Here is a 19,497-nt window from a genome sequence, read left to right as displayed (position 1 = left end):
GACGTCACGTGAAGTAGCATCTGACACAAACAACTGTAGTCCACCGGTGCTCTTAACAAGATGCATTCAAAAGTAGTACGTCTGGGATTACACATCGATTTACAGTTACATTCAGGAATTAACCCAATGTCAGGAATAGCTGCGGAAAGAAGTCTATTTTGCCTAAGACCATATGGTAAGCAAGTGGAAGGACTCTCCATTGTGAAATAGTTTATTTTATCCTCATTTTTATTTAAGTTTCTTACTAACCGAAGAGATTGTCCACTTTCACTTCACATTAGTGTTATTGATGCATGCAAGCAGTTTGTTTCTGCTATGTTTAGATGTGAGGGAGACGCGTCACAAATCAATTTGGTCTTGTGAACAACGCTATTCTTTGTCCAAGATTTTTTACGCTGAATGCTTTTCTGGGAATAGCTGTACTTTGTCACTTCATTGGAGCCTGTGAAGAAAGAATATATTTGTCAAATGTGATGTTTAATTTACTTTTTTCTCACTGTTTTGTTATTTTAGCAGTATTTTTGACAGTCACCTAAGTTTTAGAAACATCTGCTCTGCTCATAGGTTTCAACCAGTTAATTTAGCCACCAGTGAATCTATAACACCGGCGTTCGGACTGAGCAGGAAGCAAGGAGCTGTCAAAATATGGATGTTAATTTTAAAGCATCAGAACAATTTTACAAAAAATCTGAAATGCCTCCTCTCCATATTGTGCTTTGAAAGCCAGCTCCAAGTGGTGAGTACATCCAGACCCAGGCTGATTTATCAAGAAGAACCTCTCTAGGTGTACTTGGATTTATCCTCCATCCAACGCGGCTCTGTTTGCTTTGCATGTTGTATTTTTAACGATGCTAAAAGTCAATGACTGGAAACACTCAAGAAAACAATTTAACAAGCAAGAAAACGGTGTAAGTCACAGAAAAGTAATGCAACTGCTCAGTTTGTGCACTCAATCAAAGTTAAAAAAGCGGAACTAGCTTTAGCCTCTTCAGCTAGAAGAGGATTTCTCCTACTGCTACAGGCCAGGGGCAAAATTTACAAAGCTGGAGTGCGTCATGCCCTGGCATGCAGCTGAAATCCAATCAGCACAGAATCAAAGTTTGGACCAGAATAAAAGGTTTGGCTGTCAGAGGGAAAATACTCTGACAATCTGAGCTTGGTAAGGAAATAAACCTGATAATTAGAGTGAAAGATAGAGTTGATAAAAATTGAAAGAGAAAGAGAGATGGATGAAAAAAGATAGAAATAAAGGATAAATAAATACAATATATATAGGATGAGTAGACAATACTGTCCAGTTTTTCTTCCTTAGGAATGTTCTGTCGAATATGTAGACATATTCAAGACGTTCAAATACTTCTTAAATAACTAGTAAATGTATTTTGTTTGTAGTAATGGTCTTCACACTGATTAGTTATCAACCGTTCTACAGAAAAATCACTATTGAAAAAAGAAAGCAGCTGTGCACCAATTGCAATTTTTTGGCCGATCTTTAGAAAACTTGACTTGTTGATTTTGTGTGTGTGTAACAAAATACAGCAAAAAAGTCACTAAGTAGGTAAAAATAGGGTGAGTGTTGTAAACCGTGCAAATGGAGAGTTGACTTGGGGGGCAGGACTGTCCATTGGCTCTCTCTCATGGCAGAGCAAAGTAGGAACAGTGTATGATTCTAAAAATCATACACTGATTCTACACTGCCTGGCCAAAAAAAAGTCGCCACCTGGATTTAACTAAGCAAATAGGTACAAGCCTCCTATTGGATAAGTACTGCATAGGCGATTATCTTTCAACTGGCAACAAGTTATTTAACCCCAGCTGATGCAATGAGTAACTCCTCATTTCTTAAACAACCATGGCAAAAGACACATCCTGTGGTCGTGGAAAAGACGTTAGTCTGTTTAAGAAGGGTCAAATCATTGGCATGCATCAAGCAGAGAAAACATCTACGGAGATTGCAGAAACTACTAGAATTGGGTTAAGAACTGTCCAACGCATCATTAAAAACTGGAAGGATGGTGGGGAACCATCGTCTTCCAGGAAGAAATGTGGTCGGAAAAAAATCCTGAATGATCGTGATCGGCGATTACTTAAACGTTTGGTCAAATCAAATCGAAGAAAAACAACAGCAGAACTCAGGAGTATGTTAATTGTGAACGCAAAAGCATTTCCACACGCACAATGCGAAGGGAACTCATGGGGTTGGGATTGAACAGCTGTGTAGCCGTAAGAAAACCTCTAATCAGTAAGGCTAACCAGAAAAAAAGGCTTCAGTTTGCTAGGGAGCATAAAGATTGGACTCTGGAGGAATGGAAGAGGGTCATGTGGTCTGATGAGTCCAGATTTACCCTGTTCCAGAGTGATGGGGGCATCAGGGTAAGAAGAGAGGCAGGTGAAGTGATGCACCCATTATGCCTAGTGCCTACTGTACAAGCCTGTGGGGGCAGTGCTATGATCTGGGGTTGCTGCAGTTGGCCAGGTCTAGGTTCAGCAACATTGTGTGCCCAAAGAATGAGGTCAGCTGAGGTCAGTGGTCAGACTCTCCCATCATCAATACAAGATCTTGGTGAAAGATTAATGCAACACTGGATGGAAATAAATCTTGTGACACTGCAGAAGCTTATTGAAACAATGCCACAGCGAATGTGGGCTGTAATCAAAGCTAAAGGCGGTCCAACAAAATATTAGAGAGTGTGACCATTTTTTTTTGGCGACTTTTTTTTTGGCCAGGCAGTGTATTTTAGGTGCTTCAAATAGTATTTCAGGTAAACTTTAGACTGCATATGGTTAAGATTATTGTTATTGGCAGGAGCAGCTTTTTCAAGTTTGGTTCACTCATTCATTTGAATTACTTTGAGTGAAATGTTCATGCATTCAAGTTAAAACTGTGAAGAACACTCGCTGCTGTTTAATACTTGGAAGTAGATAAACAACTTAAAAACTCCTCATTCTCTGTCACTCACTGTTGGATTCTACCGTTTATTCCTGTTTTCTCTCATTATTTTCCGGTTGCTTCATGTTACCTCCTAACATAGGTATCATAAGTTGCTATAGAGTTACAGAGAAAAAATAACAATGTACAAAACTTGTATCAAAAGCATAAAAAAAAAAAGATTCAACACTCAAAGTAAATAATGACAAAAGAGATGTTCTGAAGACATAAGGCAAATAAAGGGACATCAAATGGAAACAAAGTCCTTAGTGAATGAAGCAGATTGTCTTCATGAGGTTATTCATTACATTTTGCTTTTAGTAGATATTTAGCCAACAAAAGAGTTAACGAAACATTTTTGAATAACCAAGTATTTAAAACTGTTTTCTGTTGTAATCCTCAAAAGCAGCAGATCGTAGTGGACACACTTCTGCACCAAAAGGCAGCATAACAAAAACAGACTTAATATTTGCAGCCATTCCGTTTTCATGGTCTGTGCTGATCGTCTCCTAATTGCTAGATATTTTACAACAACCCAGGGAAGCCAGAAACGTATCCAGGATGCTTTTCCGAACGAACAAATACAAAGTTGTGTCAGCAAGAGGACTAAGAGCACCAGCAGCATAACCCACAGCATAGGGAATACAGGACAATCCCCCTTTAAATGCTTTAATGTCATACAGGAGCAAAAGGATGATGGGCAGATAAAGCAGAGTATAAATAATCAGCACCACAACCTGAATGGCTGCGAGTCGTCGTTTTTCATCTGCTGGGACACTGAGCGCTCCAGAGAGAGCTTTGATAGTCCCAACCAGGAAGAAGATGAACAAGGGAAAAGGCAGGAGGAGAAAAACTATGAAGAAATGAGCAGCCATCTCATGCTCCTTAATCACATAGCCAAGTAATGGATGAAAAAGAGGAAGTAACCAGACCACAATGCAGACCACCACATATGTCTTGATGTTTCTCCTGAATCTGTACCACAGTGGCATGGCAACAACCAGATACCTGCAATAACAGATAGAGATGATTAGAAGGTTATTAAGGACAGGATAATGTGATTATGTCAGACAGAAGAGGAGTAAACATGGAAACACACCTTTCACAGGAGATACACACCATGAATCCCACACTGACCATTATAAAAACATATAAAATTCTCATGTATGTGAAATCAGCTTGACTGAGTCTACATAAATCTACTGGAATTCTGGAGAAGAGCTGAATGAGATCAGAGATGAGGAGGTTGATGACATAGACTGGAGCCTCCTGACCCTTTTTCACCTGAGAGACAGACAAGAGAAAAAATATTAATGACATAAAAATATTCTTGACATGTAGGATGTTACCTGTTCCTCATATTTTAGTCATTTCTAAGTCAAGACAGACTTCAACCTGAGACAAGAGAGAACCGCTGTTTAAGTGGGAGGCTGATAGTCAAATAGCTCATTCATTCTAAATTAATAGGTTAAAATTATGCTGTGCTCACCTGAAAAAAAATTGCAATCATCACTATAAAAATTAGAGGAAGTCCAATGCTAATGCTGATCCAATTCATCCAGTTTAAGATTTTTGCAGACAAAGGATCTAAAGTAATTGCACCCATTGTACAGTTGAGGCTCATGTTCCCGCGGTTTAAACATGATGCGTCGTTGAAGTTCAATTCTTCCATCCTTCGGTGTTGAACCAGGAATTTGATGACACTAGAAACTGTAAACAGAAATGATGATAAATGCATAAATTATTTATAATTGTTGCTTTAGCATAACCAGTAAATCCTAACATTTACCATTAAAACCTAACTGACATTAAAATATACTGGTAAAAGTGGACAAATTTCTCCATCATAATACAGAGTCCTTAAGGTTTATCTATATATCTATAGTCACCTCTCCAATCTGAGAAAGCCTTTCTGTGTTTTACAGTTCTGCTACTCTGTATCGACTAATGTTCATGTTTCAATTCAGTTCTCTTCTGAAGGTCGGAACCAGATATTTACATGCGCTGAATAAAAAGACATAAATTCTTTCTCACTGTGGGAAGTTAAATCAGACCAAACCTTTCTTGTTTTAGGTTAATTAGAATTACCAAAATTATTTATATTTGCCGAATGCCAGAAAACTGAGGAAGAACGTTTTTTAGAGATTTTTAAAAAATTATTCTTGAATTCAAAAGTTTACATACATTTGGTCAGTATCAGGGATAATTGTCTTTTAAACTACGAGTTTGGTCAAACCTTTTGGATTTCCTTCCACAAACATCTCACAAGTTTTCTGAAGTTCTGGTCCGTTCCTCCTGACAGAACCGGTGGAACTGAGTCCATTTTGCAGGCCGCCTCACTCCCACACACATTTCCATAGAACTGAGATTGAGACTTTGTAATGGCCACACTAAAACACTGACTTTGTTGTCTTTAACCCCCTTTTATTACCACTTTGGCTCAATGCTTAGGGTTGCTACATGCATGCTCAGAATGAGAGATTCCTGACACAATACAAACAATTGTTTACTGTCGCTGTGACCAGGAGGAGTGAATGCTGCAAGTCGATGACTTGGTGCAATCTGCTGGGCTTCCTTAGAGAGAAAACGTTTGAGAATAATGACTACACCATTAGCATTCGCATTAGCATTAGGTTAGACCAAATTTTGAGACATGAAGGCAGGACAATATGGACAAACACTAAGCTTTGAGTATAGCTTGGTTCACTTTTCACCCTCACACACTTTACCTTCAATACAAAACAGGAAGTACATTTTAATGGTGCATCATTTTTAAGTTATGTGGCGTTCTTCTATAACTTACATAAAAAGTAACATCTAGCTGACCTTGTCATAAAACTTTTGAGTGAGACCAAAATAATATCTAATTATGGATAAAATTATCCATGTTTAAAATTAAAGTAGACAGTAATCAAATTAGATTTTCCTTCAGTACATTATGAAAATGACCAAAGAAGTTGTTGTCAAAAGGAAGACAATACAAAACTAGAGATTGTGGGAGATAAAATGTTTCCAAAAGCTTTGTTCCCTGACAACAATCATTTAAACTAGTTCCAATCTCAAAGGGCAGCTAATCTGAGCAACAGAAAGTCTCTGATTCATTATACTTTAGTTTTCTCTGGGAGATGTTGATGTACCACATATATCCAAATAGAGAGTTCTTGCTGTTATTGAATATGTAATGATGATTAGATAAGTGTTAATTTCTTATTTTTAGTAATTTAAAAAATACTGCATGCATAGAATTAAATAAAATAATTTTTACCTTAAAGATTAATCGTTAATCCTCAATGAATTCTGCAGAGCTGCATCAGAAGTTGTGTTCTCTGCGTTCCCAAAGTCTATTTATAGCAATATTAGACATTCAAATGTTTGATAAACAGAGATATGATCTGGACACACCTGCTTAGGGTTTGTCCCAAACAGGCATTGATTCTTAGTTTTTTAATTCTCTTGATCCTCCTTCATTAAATGTATTTTTTATTTGATAACATATAATTTATGTTATAATAGTAACATAAATCTAACTATTATGTTAAAGGTACTCACCTTCCAAATGTCAGGGTTACTGTAGAATAAGGAACTAATGATGTGTGATGTCTACACAATATAGTTTTGATAAATGCACACACATATAGAAGTTCAATGGGTTTGATGTGAACATATTTTGATCTCCAGTTACACATTAAAACAACCTTTTTACACTCATCAATGGCTTGTAATAGAATTTTTAAAAATCAGCTGTCCTCTGAAGTTGATTGGTTAAACTGACATCTAGAAAAGTTCTATAGGAATAATACATTTAACTTCCATTGATTCTAAGATCTACTATAACCAAATGTGAAATGAGAATGATGTTTGTGACTTTTGCAAGGAATTGTGATCCCCATTTAATTTTGTCTGTCATTCTGAAATGTTCTTTTCTATATGAGAATTATAATCACAGCTAAACTTTGAAGGTTTGCAGTGTTATTCCCGTATATTGTAGAAGTCAGAAAATACTGAAATAAGTCTATCTATACTGTTCTTTTCATTTTCATTTGCGTGATTCATTTCATTACATTAGAACAATATACATATTTCGAGGAACACAGAACAAAGGGCTGCTTCAGGTAGAGTTGATGATATCAGAACTCCGTGTCATGAAGTTTGGTGGAGCCACAGGCATTGTTCTTTATATTAAAGTCTATCATGTAAATCTTATCAGTTAAAACAATGAACAGTCTGTGCATAAAGAGCAGGAAAAATTCCCCAAAGCCGATTATATCTGCTTCCACATTTCTTTAAGGACAGGACTTGTAAACAAATGCAAATGAGTACATGCAACTTGACATCTAGAAATGTTCTGTAGGCCAAACATATACCTAAACCAGAGAAACATAGATGCCATAAAACTGGAAGATTCTCTAATAAAAAAAGACATGAAAACTCAGAGCTTTAGTCATGATTGATGGCAACATCACTGACCAGAGTCCTGTTTAGAAACCAGGACAGCAAGAACTGAGCACAAAGCAGAGACTCTGAGAAGACTTACCTAGTGTCAGGTTTGACACATATTAAAGACAAATTGAACAAACACAGAAAAGACAAGATAGTTAGATTCTTTTGATCTCGCGAGGAGAACGGACAGAGATGTGTTTACAGTTACAAATCTCCAACCGCTCTGAAACACATTTGTCCGCTCCTCTCTTTTTATTACTTTCAGAGTCCCTATCACAGAGAGCACTGCAACTCTAAGGGGTGGGAACAAAACACTTCATTACTTAGTTGCAGTGTTAATGACAATCACTAACTAAACACATGTTATCTTGCATTAAGACACAGAGTAAAAACAGAACAAGTCGTACATCTTCAAGGCGACGGTTCTACAGCTATCTAACAGTTCAAAGGAAGAAATAGTCCTGCTGAGTAATAAACCCTGTGAGCACGGTTATCACTGGTTCTCTTCAGGGAGGCCCTCTTGTAAAAAGGAAATAAAGTAAATCAAACAATACAGAAACATTCTTTATGCTGAAGGAAAAGAAAACAATAAGGCATATAAGACGGAACATCATATAAGTCACACATTGTTATAAATGAAACAACAAATATTTGATAATATATATACATTTCACCTAACATTCCCCCCTGTTTATCACATATTTGTTCCAATTCTCATATCCCTCCAAAGGCAGCCACTTCAAACGATTTTCAGCCGGGAGTTCATTTTTAGGAACGCAAACATGCTACACTCAGGGATCGTATTCAGCCCACAGTTTAGGGTCTGGATACAGGTTAAGAGATTCGTCATCAGAGTATTCCTCGTCAGGCGCAGGATGTTTTGCTAACAAAGGGATACAGCTGTGCATCGGTCCTCCCATGGGAGAGATTGCTGTGGTAATGAGACGGTTCTAAACAGGAACACAGGCAAGGAATACAAAACATCCACACAAGGTTAAAATTGCAGCAAAGACTGCAATTGATACTAAGACAGAGGAACACAAGGGTTCGGTACTTTCAAAAAACATCCATCCATGCATCCCACATGGAAGTATTCACACAGAGAGTTCTTTCATCTTGCCATTAAGGGTGCGGAGACCCGAAATGGCCTTAGTCAGGCTCCCATCGGCTGCTGTGTTATTCGGCAGAAATGTGCAGCACCTTCCTCCAAAGATGGCACACACCCCCCCTTTTTCAGCTAGCAGCATGTCAAGAGCAATGCGGTTTTGGAAAGCCATCAGTGAGGTAGCGGCCAGCTGCTCATGAACCGCCTCGAAACCAGCCTGTGTCCAGTTGCCCAGTTTTTGCACGTTGTAATGGATGTAATTAATTCTGTCTACGTTTTTGTTTATCGTACACCACCAACATCTGCACGAGAAACAGGGTTAAAGTCATTGTTTACAGTGATTACAGTAGAACACATGGTGTCTGAAAGATTTCCCAATCTTTCCCCAGACCCTGTTGTATTAAACACATGAGAAGTTACCCGGAGCTATCTTTTTAGAAACAAAAGGTTTCTTTCCATCTGCTGCTGTAAGGGGAAATATTGAATCATAAATCACACAGGTGCTATTATGTTTAGTTTTAGTCATTACTTCCAATAAACATTGTTTTGTAATGGTTGCTGGAGTCACACGAAGTAGAGGCCTTGGTTCCATACATACTACACAATACAACAGTCGTTCCCTGATGAAAACACAACGTAAAAACAAAAACAACATATTTACTCGCCATTTCATTAAATGTGCAAGCTTGTTCCGCTCCTAAAGACACTACAGGGTTGTGGACAATCTTCGCCAGTTTTGAGACGACTAAACTATTTGGTTTAGCCCCCTGTGTACGCTGGACTTTGCCCTGTAGGTCGGTGAGCGTCCCAAACTGCTTTTTCTACTTTTGAAATGAAATGACCTTTTTACAGTGGGTGTAAAATGTACCCAAGGGGATCTTTCTGCTATTTTTTACAGCAGTGGGGTGTAGTCAGCAACACAAAAGTTTTCGTTTTTTCTTTTAATTCACTGTTTTAGCCTGTAACTGTCTTTATTCATCAGTGCACAAAAGCTTGACTAACCTTCATCCTGAAAAGAAACATTTAATTTATGTATGTACTCATGTTAACATGGTGAATTTAACAAACATGCCATAATCAAATGGTAACTATAACCTAGATAAGATCAGTTACAGAGCAGTTAGACCCCTAATACCTTTTTAATTTAAAGCATAAAAATGGAGAACACAACAATTTTGGTCTAAAGAGATATAAATCAAGTGTGTAGTCAGATGCATTTTTTTTGCTAAGATTATGAACATGTTAGCATAAAAGTGCATCAAACCTAAACTATCAAAATGTTATTTAAGAAATTTCACGGAAAAGTGAAACTCCTAAGATTTAAACAGTAAAAGTGTTTGTTTCTGGCAATTTTGATGTTTCTTTACAGCTACTAAAGACCCAAATTTTAGCTTCTCAGAAAATTTAAATATTAAAGACCAAAGAAAAAGGATTTTGAATAGAAATGTACCACAGCAAAATAATGTGGCTCTTCATTGAGAGCTGTATGCAAGCATATTACAGAAAGGTGAGTGGAAGGAAAACTGTTGATTTAATGTTTCAATAGAATTTGGCACACTGTCTAAAGTACCAAAACCTTGTTTAAAGACCATTTTATCTCAGTATGTTTAGTAAGTAAACTTTCCAGATTTATTGTCAAGAGGATGAAGAAAGTATGTCTCATCAAGAAATGAGAAAAACAAAAACAATATGCAACAAAACTACAGATAAATGCACAGATGGACTAAGTACATGAGCACAACTCAAAAGGCAGAGGAAAGCACTTTAAACTTTAGTTTTAGCTTAGAAAAGAGCATACAAAAGTTTTAACTGTTCGTATACTTGATTGTTTCTGAGATAAGTTAGGAAACTGTCTAAAAACACAAAGAAAACTTTAAAAAAAAAGCCATTTCTAGTAGTCATTTGTAAACATTCATAAAAAGTCCTTCGCCCATCCTACAAACAAGCTTTAGCTGAGCTGAACCAGGTGTTTATGTACATATGTGGGAACATCTGCGATAGCTGGTAGGTGCAGCCTAAAATACCTTAAACAATAATCATTACATCAGGATGAGACAGAATGGAAAAAAAACAAAACAAAACAAAAACTAAACAATTATATAACAGAAACACTTCAAGTTGAAGCCCGAGGGTGGACAACAGGACTTATTCAAGATCTACAAACATGATTCCAGGAACTGGTTAAAATAAGATTTGTTTTTACAAACAGATACCTGTATGGATAACTGCTAAAATTAAAAAAAATTTTGCTGACAATATACTGGGTGAGCCTGGGAGAGAGGTAACAATGTTGCAGGATTTAAGACAGTGCATCTTTCAATAGTTAGATGGGGTTGAGGTAAGAGTGTGGACATACATGAGAGATGCCTGGCAGGTGATAAGAATGTCATATTTGTCTGCAATAGTAGTGCTGAGACCGCATGTGGTACTTTTAATGTTAATGGATGGGACAGAACTATAGGAGCACTAACTTCTACTGCCATAGAAGCGGCAATGATGGCTCTCACACAGTGGGGCAAGGCACACGCCACACTATCTAGTTTAGAAGAGAAATATGCTACTGGTCTCATTTTATCACCATGTTGTTGAACCAGTACAGAAGTCATAAAATGACCTTTACAATCTACCATTTGAACAAAAGGTTTTTTATAGTTTGGTAGAGCCAGTGCTGTGCTTGACACAAGGGCCTGTTTTATTCTGCAAAGGGCCTCTTCTGCTTCATCTGTCCAACTCAGCAGAGAGGACATTTTAAGATCTTTTTCATACATTAATTTGCTTAAAAGAGCCACAAGTTCTGCATAATTGGGCACCCAGGTTCGACAATAGTTAGTTAGTCCTTAAAAGGACATCATCTGTTTTTTCGTTTGTGGTTTGGGTGCTTGGAGAATTGTTGTTTTTCTATCCCCCATTATGGTTCGTCCCCCTGCACTCAAATCATGACCCAAATATTTTACTTGTTCTTTACATATTTGGAGTTTATTTTTATTGACCTTATGACCTTCTTCAGCTAAATGTTTTAGAAGCGCCAAAGTGTCTTGCTTACAGGTTTCCATGTTTGGAGAGGCTAATAAAACATCATCTACATATAACAAAACTTGGCTCCCTCCTGGGGGTTGAAATGTTGACATACTGGCACTCATCACTTGAGAGTAGATTGTAGGTCTCTCACAGTAGCCCTGGGGCAGTCTGGTATATGTGTACCTGTTCCCTTCAAAAGTAAAAGCAAACCAAAATTGACTCTCCTTATCAACAAGTACTGAGAAAAAGGCATTGCTGATGTCTACAACAGTGAATACCTTTGCACCTGATCTAAGGGAATTTAACAATGTGTGTGGGTCAGGTACACATGGTGCCCTCTGGATTACAGCATTGTTTACTGCTTGTAAATCCTGAACCATCCGCCATCCGACAGAAGGGGGCTGTTTTTTGACAGGAAAAATAGGAGTGTTGCACAGAGAATTTTCACACCGTACTACGACTCCTGCCTCAATAAGGTCTTTAATTACTGGTTTTATACCCTCCTGCGCATCTTTTTTTAAAGGGTACTGTTTCACCTTTGGTCTAAATTCAGTTTTAGGTCTAACTTGCACTGGCAAGGCTCCTTTCACGAGGCCCACATCCGTGGGCCCTTTAGACCATAACTTATCAGGAATGTCCTTTAAGAGAACTTCCTCTTCTTCTGTAAGCAACAGATGTCAGTGTTGTCTAGAGTGCAAACTCTGCCCCTTTTGAACCCATGCTGTCCAAAAAAGTGCTTTTCTAGTTAACCCAGTAGACGCACTAGTTGCCACATTTGCGGAAGTTGCCACCCAATCAGTAGCAGCTTCTCCTTCTTCAACGACCCTGTCCAATTTATCCACTGCTCACTTTTATGTTTAAACAGGAACACATGTGGAGGTGTCCATGTTCTGTTCAAAAATTTTAATTCCTCTGGGAGGCTCACTGCTGCCACCGAGGTGTGTTTTGTGTCAGTGTACAGATAGGTCACTGTTATCTTGGCCGGGGTGACCTTGTTGAGCCTGGCTTCATAGTTCTTATCAAGCTCCGGCGTTGTTTTAACCCAAAGAGTGATGTGAAGACTCTCAGGAGATCTTTTGATCCTGCATGTAATGCATTTTTTAACTGTTGTTTATATGGACCGTTTTCGTCATCATTTTCCACCAGTCCACTGTGCATCTTAAATGTGGCCATCATTCTTGTTCTATAATCATCAAAAGTTTCTTTCTCCTTCTGTTTGATTCTGCTTATCTCAGTGTAGTTTGCTCTGCATTGATATTTTTTGAATTGTTCTTGCTGCTAAAGCATCAACTCTGGTTGTTAGTTCCTCATCATTATGTGCAAGAACTGCAGGAGGGGACCCACTTAATGGGTTCCACCCTCCTCGAACATGATGCCAGTCGCTACCTAGGGCAGTCATCCATGCTTGTTGGACTTTGTGTCCGTTCAGATGGTTAGGACTGGCGCAGGCTATTCATCTCCTCAACAAAACGGTTTACATCCTCTTTGTAAGATGTAATCCCTGCTAAAGCCTTTTTTATGTCCTCCAGGGTCCACGTTCTGTAGACCAGAATCGTGTACGCTGCCCCCTCTGCCCCTGCATTAGGATTTGCCACTTGTATCATTGGATACAGTTCAGATGTATTTGGCGGACTATCTTTCCCTACCGAAGGACAAAATGGGGGAGGAAGAGAAGGCGCAATGGAAGCAGTGGCTCCCTGCACCAAGCTCTCTCCTAATGTTTTAGACCACTCATACTTTTCTCCTTTTGATCTAGTGATAGGTCTGTCACTATCGCTCTCCTCATATTCAGGGGGCGATGGCAAATCTGGGTATAATCTGCCCTCCCGGTTTTACCCTCTCTGTGTTTTTTGTAGAATCACCATCTATTTCTCCACCCCCTCCAGCTGCTTGTTGCTGCGTTATCTGCCTCCTTGACCCAGTCTCATTATCCTCGTTGCTGTAATACATTAAATTTTTTCTTTACTCTGTTCTACACTCTTTTTTTTTCTGCCCTGATTTATTCTGCCCATTTTCTCTTTTTAGAGCTAATTCTAACCAGAAATCTACATCGTCATACCCTTGTTCGCGCATTTTCTTTGGATTTGACTTTGTTTTTTGTTTGATATTATCCTGCAGTAAAGGTAGTTTTTGTGAGTTTAGACGGCCGTCAAAGTTATAGTTAGTTATCCAATTATCCAAATGTTTTATTTTACCAAGATCCTGTTTTTCGACATATTTCCAGTCATTTGATGTTAAACTGTCTGTTTGCTTATTTTTACTTATCCCTTTCCCCATTTTTATGAAAATTTGGCCCTGTTTGTCCACGCCTAGGGAGTCCTAAAAACTGGGGTTCTGTTCAGTAGGCCAGCAATTGAAACAACCTGTTGAGGTAACCCACGCTTCAAGTCTTTCGAGTGGGGGTTCTTACCTCTGCATCCTCAAGAGGTTTGCTGGTTACAATCCTACTGTTTTATATGAGGTAAAATACCAAGTGGTATTTCTACCTCCAATCACTCGCACAGTCACACAGTTTTTTTATTTTTTATTTTTGTCGCGGAATTTAAGCGCCTGTTCTCGTGTAACAGGTGGTATCAATGAGTCTCAGAAGTCATTCAGGTGGGTCTCAACCAGATATTTTATTTTTTTTATTCTGGGGGAAGAAGGGAAAACAAATTAACAACCTCCTCAACTCCTTCTCCCTGCACTCCGGCTTCACAGCAGCGCAGAACAACGCTTTTAGCTAACTTTTTTTTTCTCTCAGACTTAACAAAAGTTAACAAAAAAAAGAAATCTTCTCACAAAAATCATAAACTAAAAACAAGAGGAGAAAAACGCCACCTGGTGGCCACAACAACACAATACAGTGGGACAGAGTTAAATAAACAGAGATAAAAAGTATAAATTAAAAATAATAACACATACCTGGGGGAAGAAGGGAAAACAAATTAACAACCTCCTCAACTCCTTCTCCCTGCACTCCGGCTCTAAAAATGTGGAAATAAAAACAATGTTCAACCGAGCTGTGCTGGACTAGCACCGGTCGTTCGCGCCAAAATAAAAAAAAAAGGAAATTATAATAAAACTGTTTACAAAAAAACCCCACAATGATGGTCAAAACTGCAAAATAACACACTAACAAACAATAATAAACAACATATGGTAAAGACCTCAACATGAACAACATCCATACAGAAAAACAAACATATCTCTGCAGCGAACTTTCCTCTGACTGACCCACAGCAGCGCAGAACATCGCTCTGAGGGAAAAGGGGGGCAGAGGAGCTACGAGGGCTGGAATAAACTATGGAAGCCCAGGAAACACAAACGAGGTGGAGAGCAGAAGGGCGACCCCCGCAGGCAAAAACAACAAAATAAATAAAAATAACTGAATAAGATAAAATTCACAAATTCTCAATATAAAGTGAATAAGAAATAATAATTTAACAAAAAAAAAACACATTTGTAACTCTGTTACACTCGCAGGACTCCGCCGTCCTTCTTGCAACGGGTATTCATCGGGCCCCGTTTCCCAGAACAGGAAGGCACCAGGCTAACTACCTAACCACGGAATTTTGCGCGAGGACTCCGCCGTCCTCCATGGATTTCGTGCAATATTTTTACCTGTTAGAGTCTAGAATTGACAGGGTTTTCTGTGCGCGCAATGACCCTCAGTCACTCGCCACTTTTAAACAAGAATCACTCACCCCCGTTGTCTTTCCCTGGAGCACCATCAACCATCAGATCCCAGCAGGCAGGTCGAGCGCCAGCCCTTGAACAGGATCTGATAAGTTTCCACTAGGAAACTTGCCGTGCGCATGGACTGCACTGGGGTCGAGCAGACCTGCCGGAATCCTTCCGGTATATTGGCGACCGGCAATCGAAGGACCAAGTAAATGTCAGGTTTGACACATATTAAAGACAAATTGAACAAACACAGAAAAGACAAGATAGTTAGATTCTTTTGATCTCGCGAGGAGAACGGACAGAGATGTGTTTACAGTTACAAATCTCCAACCGCTCTGAAACACATTTGTCCGCTCCTCTCTTTTTATTACTTTCAGAGTCCCTATCACAGAGAGCACTGCAACTCTAAGGGGTGGGGACAAAACACTTCATTACTTAGTTGCAGTGTTAATGACAATCACTAACTAAACACATGTTATCTTGCATTAAGACACAGAGTAAAAACAGAACAAGTCGTACATCTTCAAGGCGACGGTTCTACAGCTATCTAACAGTTCAAAGGAAGAAGAAATCCTGCTGAGTAATAAACCCTGTGATCACGGTTGTCACTGCTTCTCTTCAGGGAGGCCCTCTTGTAAAAAGGAAATAAAGTAAATCAAACAATACAGAAACATTCTTTATGCTGAAGGAAAAGAAAACAATAAAGGCATATAAGACGGAACATCATATAAGTAACACTATTGTTATAAATGAAACAACAAATATTTGATAATATATATACATTTCACCTAACACCTAGGTCTGTGGTACTTAGGTTTTGGTTTCAGAACCAAACCAGGTGGTATGTCAAAATCCAACCCTTACTATACAGTTCATTTAAATTCTTTATTTTGCCTTATATTATATTTTTATGTGAGTCTATTTGCTGTTATTGTCTGTTAATTTGCTGCTGTTGTACAGAAATGTCCCCATTGTGGGATAACAAATGATATTTCTATTCTGTTGTATCAATTAGTTAACTGTCAGTCAAGAAGACATCTCTGAGTAAAGAAATATTAAAAAACTCCCCACAATGGAAAGTAGATAACATGATCTACCATGGCAACTCAAGGAAATCAGAAGACAAAGTGTCATTTCTTGCTAATGGAATTAGAAATCTGTCAGTGTATTCACATCAGGAGTCCTTTGCTCCACTTGTTTGGTCCAGACCAAAAGTTGATTTAATCTTTTTCTCTTGGTGTCACTTGTTTTCACATTATTCTTTTTTTCAAGAGGAATATAATTTCTAAATAATGTCTTACGGGTGACGATCATTTCTGCCATGGACCGAAATGACAGAACCCAGACCTGAAAAGACTAACTTTGGAAATCCTGCACCCTGTATTTCTATTGTGCACATTTGTGCTGCTATTATAATGACTGCAATACCATTTTCAATGTCTAAGCAGTTCATTCAATGCAGAATTTGGAATGTGATATTTCTAATTTGTAAAATTAGCAAAAGTTGCTGCAAAGTGAATGAGACGAGATGAGCTGCATGCTCTGACCCACAACATCCTGGAAGAAGCATCGCTAATCAGAAAATGGCAGATCAGGTGCAATTATAGCACAATCAGAACATGTAGCAGCAGCGCTAGTAACACTGACCGTATTCAGGTGTCATGTGCCTTCATGAGACCAGAGGAAAATGTTTAAAAGGTTTGTTATAAAATGAAATGAATTTGTGGATGTTCTTGATTTTCTGTTGGAAGGACTGAAGGGACCAGCAAAGCCATCTGAAGTCAAACTGTCAAGTTTATTAGATGGAAACATAGTACAATCTGCTTAAGGAAAAGTACATGCAGTGCTGTAGGAGTTACATAACGTTATAATTTCCATATCCATGCTGAGAAAAATTCCTCAATTAGGTTAAGGAACGAAGAGCAGAGTGAGAGGAACTCCATCAGCCTCTTGTTGTAGGTAACAAATCATTTCCTGATGATGATGTAGTGAAGAAAACTGACACAAAGATTCTTCTGCCTCTTCCTCTGCTTTGCCTCCTAACTCCACCTCAGACTCACTCCTCTTCCTCTTCCCCTTCCTCTTTCTTTCTGTACATTTTGTCAAGTGCTGTGATTAGAATCATCTATACATATTAGACGTGTTGGTCAATGTTCAAGTGTTTATGGGTCTAAAGCAACTCTACGCAGTTGTGTCTTCAGCCTTGATTTAAAGGAACTCAGTGTTTCAGCTGTTTTAAAGTTTTATGGAAGTTTATTGTAGACTTGAGGTACATAGATGCTGCACATTTCCTAACCACTTCTCCTAACTATACAAAACATCATATGTCATCCCATATAAGGGATAACCTGTCATTTGCTCAAATGAACCACTTTAAACTTAAAAATGAACAGTGGACGTCAATATTGTAACATATGAATCTGACAGCAGAATTATTTAGCTTACTCTTTTTTGTTACACATCTTAATATTTACACAGGACAAACATGACTATATTAAATATTAGAACATTTTGCAGGCAGGTAAATATCTGGATAACATGTTGACTATAGTGTACTAATGACTTAGTGCATGCTCACATATTTCATTCTCATACTTATGTTAGCAGTGAAATAAAGCTCATCTGTTGGCATGAGGGTCATGGACAGAGCACAGCCACTTTGTCTCACTGTTGCTCAAGATGCAATCAGCATCAAACATCATCTGTGTATCATTCCAGACATGGCTCTGTTTGGTGCGGTGCAGGATATTGGGACCCAGCAGTCTGCACAGGTAGCGGACATCAGAACCAGAGAAATGTTAACGCTCATGCAGGTAAAGCCAACGGGTCGGACCTGGTCCAAAACACTCTTTACTGTCTGACAAGATAAGTTGTAACAAAGCTAATAAAATGTATCCTGTTTTTAAGGCAGCTCCAGTTTAAGGGGAAACGCTGTTTATGACACAGTGACATAAATCATGTGGTGTGAATTCAGGCAAAGTCGGTAATTTGATCAACATGTCAGGAGGTTCTGGTCGGTTTCTAAGCTAGCTGTTTCAGGCTTCTGTAAATACCGCCGTCTATGAGCCCCAACCAGCTCCGCTATGTTCACAGGCAAGTTAGCTTGACTTGAACAAAGAGAAGCCATGAATAAACTGACAAAAACAACTTTAGCCACTCAATTCAATACTCCAGATTCCCACTTTCGATCTACATCACGGCGCTTCAAATGATTAAGTGATGCAGTTGCAAGGGGTCAATATTAGGGTATCCCCTTTGTCATGAATGCTGTTTTAACCTAAACAGTGTATCTGGAAGTCATCTGGCTAATGGCTCAAGGCTTCGTGCTGACGTCTAAGCATCAAATAAATGCAAATCAGTCTGATTAAAATAAGAATACTAGTGCGTGTGTGTTGATAGCTATAGGGAAAAAAAGATCCATCATAGCATCCTCAGTAAAATGCTTAGCTCCCCTTTTAGCACCTGCAGACAAAAATTTCTGGAGCCGCCACTGGTTCAAAGCCAAGATGGTGTCTCAGAGAGGTCTTGAAGGAACTGCTGGATGGATTAATCATTGGAGGGCGGACATGAAGCCGATGTGAAGAGAGAGGAGCAGAGCAGAGTGTTGCCAGAAATGGGATTTGGATCAGTTTATTGACGTTCTTGAAGGGGAGAAGACAGACACGACTCACAGAGCTTTTTCAGAAAGCCATGAGAACACCTTTAAAGGAAACCACAACAGAGAAGTAAAGGTCTTTTAATGGAGCTCAAGGAGTCACATAGAGGGCAAACACAAATACTCATGGACCAAAGGACTGGCAACCAGCAGCTCATAAACTCTGGTAGAGGAGACTGATAGATTGCAGGAGCCTGCGATCAGGCAGCAGGGGATCAGCAGCTTCTTGGCTCCCTCTGGTGGAGGACTAAAAACATGACAAAGTCCTACTGAAAGCCCAACACCCCAGCCTCTCAACAATAATGTCTTTTATATACCAAATTGACATCTCAAAGGCAGGAATCGAACTTGCAATCCACTATTGCAAGGGGAACTCCTACAGCCGACACAACCGTCATTTGTGAGTCTTTTATTAAATGTTGCATTTGGGATTATATGTAATTTTATGCAGACCATACATTTGTCATACAGTAAAATAGCTGCATGTTAGACCCTGCTGCTTGCAATGTATTGTAGAAGCCAGAGAGGTAGTAGGTTTTTTCATGATGTCATTGTGTTAAACATCAGGGTTTACAGTTAATGCTGATGCTGTTATTTGTCGTGTAAACGCAGAGCGATGCTGCAGAATCACCAGCAAGACAGTTCTGCTTACTGTGTTTAACTCTTATTAAGGAAGAATAATTA

At 38.8% G+C, this 19,497-nt stretch overlaps 1 protein-coding gene and 1 long non-coding RNA gene across 2 annotated transcripts; both read right to left on the bottom strand.

The window, feature by feature from the left end:
- Window positions 1–3,389: 3,389 nt before the first annotated feature.
- On the bottom strand, window positions 3,390–4,258 carry LOC116712958 (G-protein coupled receptor 4-like). The gene is made up of 2 exons (XM_032552863.1): window positions 4,029–4,258; window positions 3,390–3,937 (listed from the first exon to the last, which is right to left on the bottom strand). The coding sequence occupies exons 1-2, from the start codon at window positions 4,247–4,249 to the stop codon at window positions 3,439–3,441; spliced, it is 720 nt and encodes a 239-aa protein (XP_032408754.1). The 5' UTR covers window positions 4,250–4,258; the 3' UTR covers window positions 3,390–3,438.
- A 10,138-nt stretch (window positions 4,259–14,396) lies between these two features.
- LOC116713004 (uncharacterized) lies at window positions 14,397–14,888 on the bottom strand. Its single transcript, XR_004337765.1, has 2 exons — window positions 14,709–14,888; window positions 14,397–14,458 (listed from the first exon to the last, which is right to left on the bottom strand). It is a non-coding gene; the product is annotated as an uncharacterized LOC116713004 (long non-coding RNA).
- Window positions 14,889–19,497: the final 4,609 nt, after the last annotated feature.

The sequence above is a fragment of the Xiphophorus hellerii genome, chromosome 22 (genome assembly GCF_003331165.1).
Source record: "Xiphophorus hellerii strain 12219 chromosome 22, Xiphophorus_hellerii-4.1, whole genome shotgun sequence".
Lineage (NCBI taxonomy): Eukaryota > Metazoa > Chordata > Actinopteri > Cyprinodontiformes > Poeciliidae > Xiphophorus > Xiphophorus hellerii.
This window is presented reverse-complemented; position numbering and strand designations above follow the sequence as displayed.

Excerpts from the sequence above, each read along its gene's own strand:
- LOC116712958 (XM_032552863.1), bottom strand. The coding sequence starts at position 4,249 with ATGTCATTAATATTTTTTCTCTTGTCTGTCTCTCAGGTGAAAAAGGGT. Across the intron at positions 3,938-4,028 it reads GTGTGTATCTCCTGTGAAAG|GTATCTGGTTGTTGCCATGC; the intron begins GTGTGTTTCCAT and ends CTGTTATTGCAG.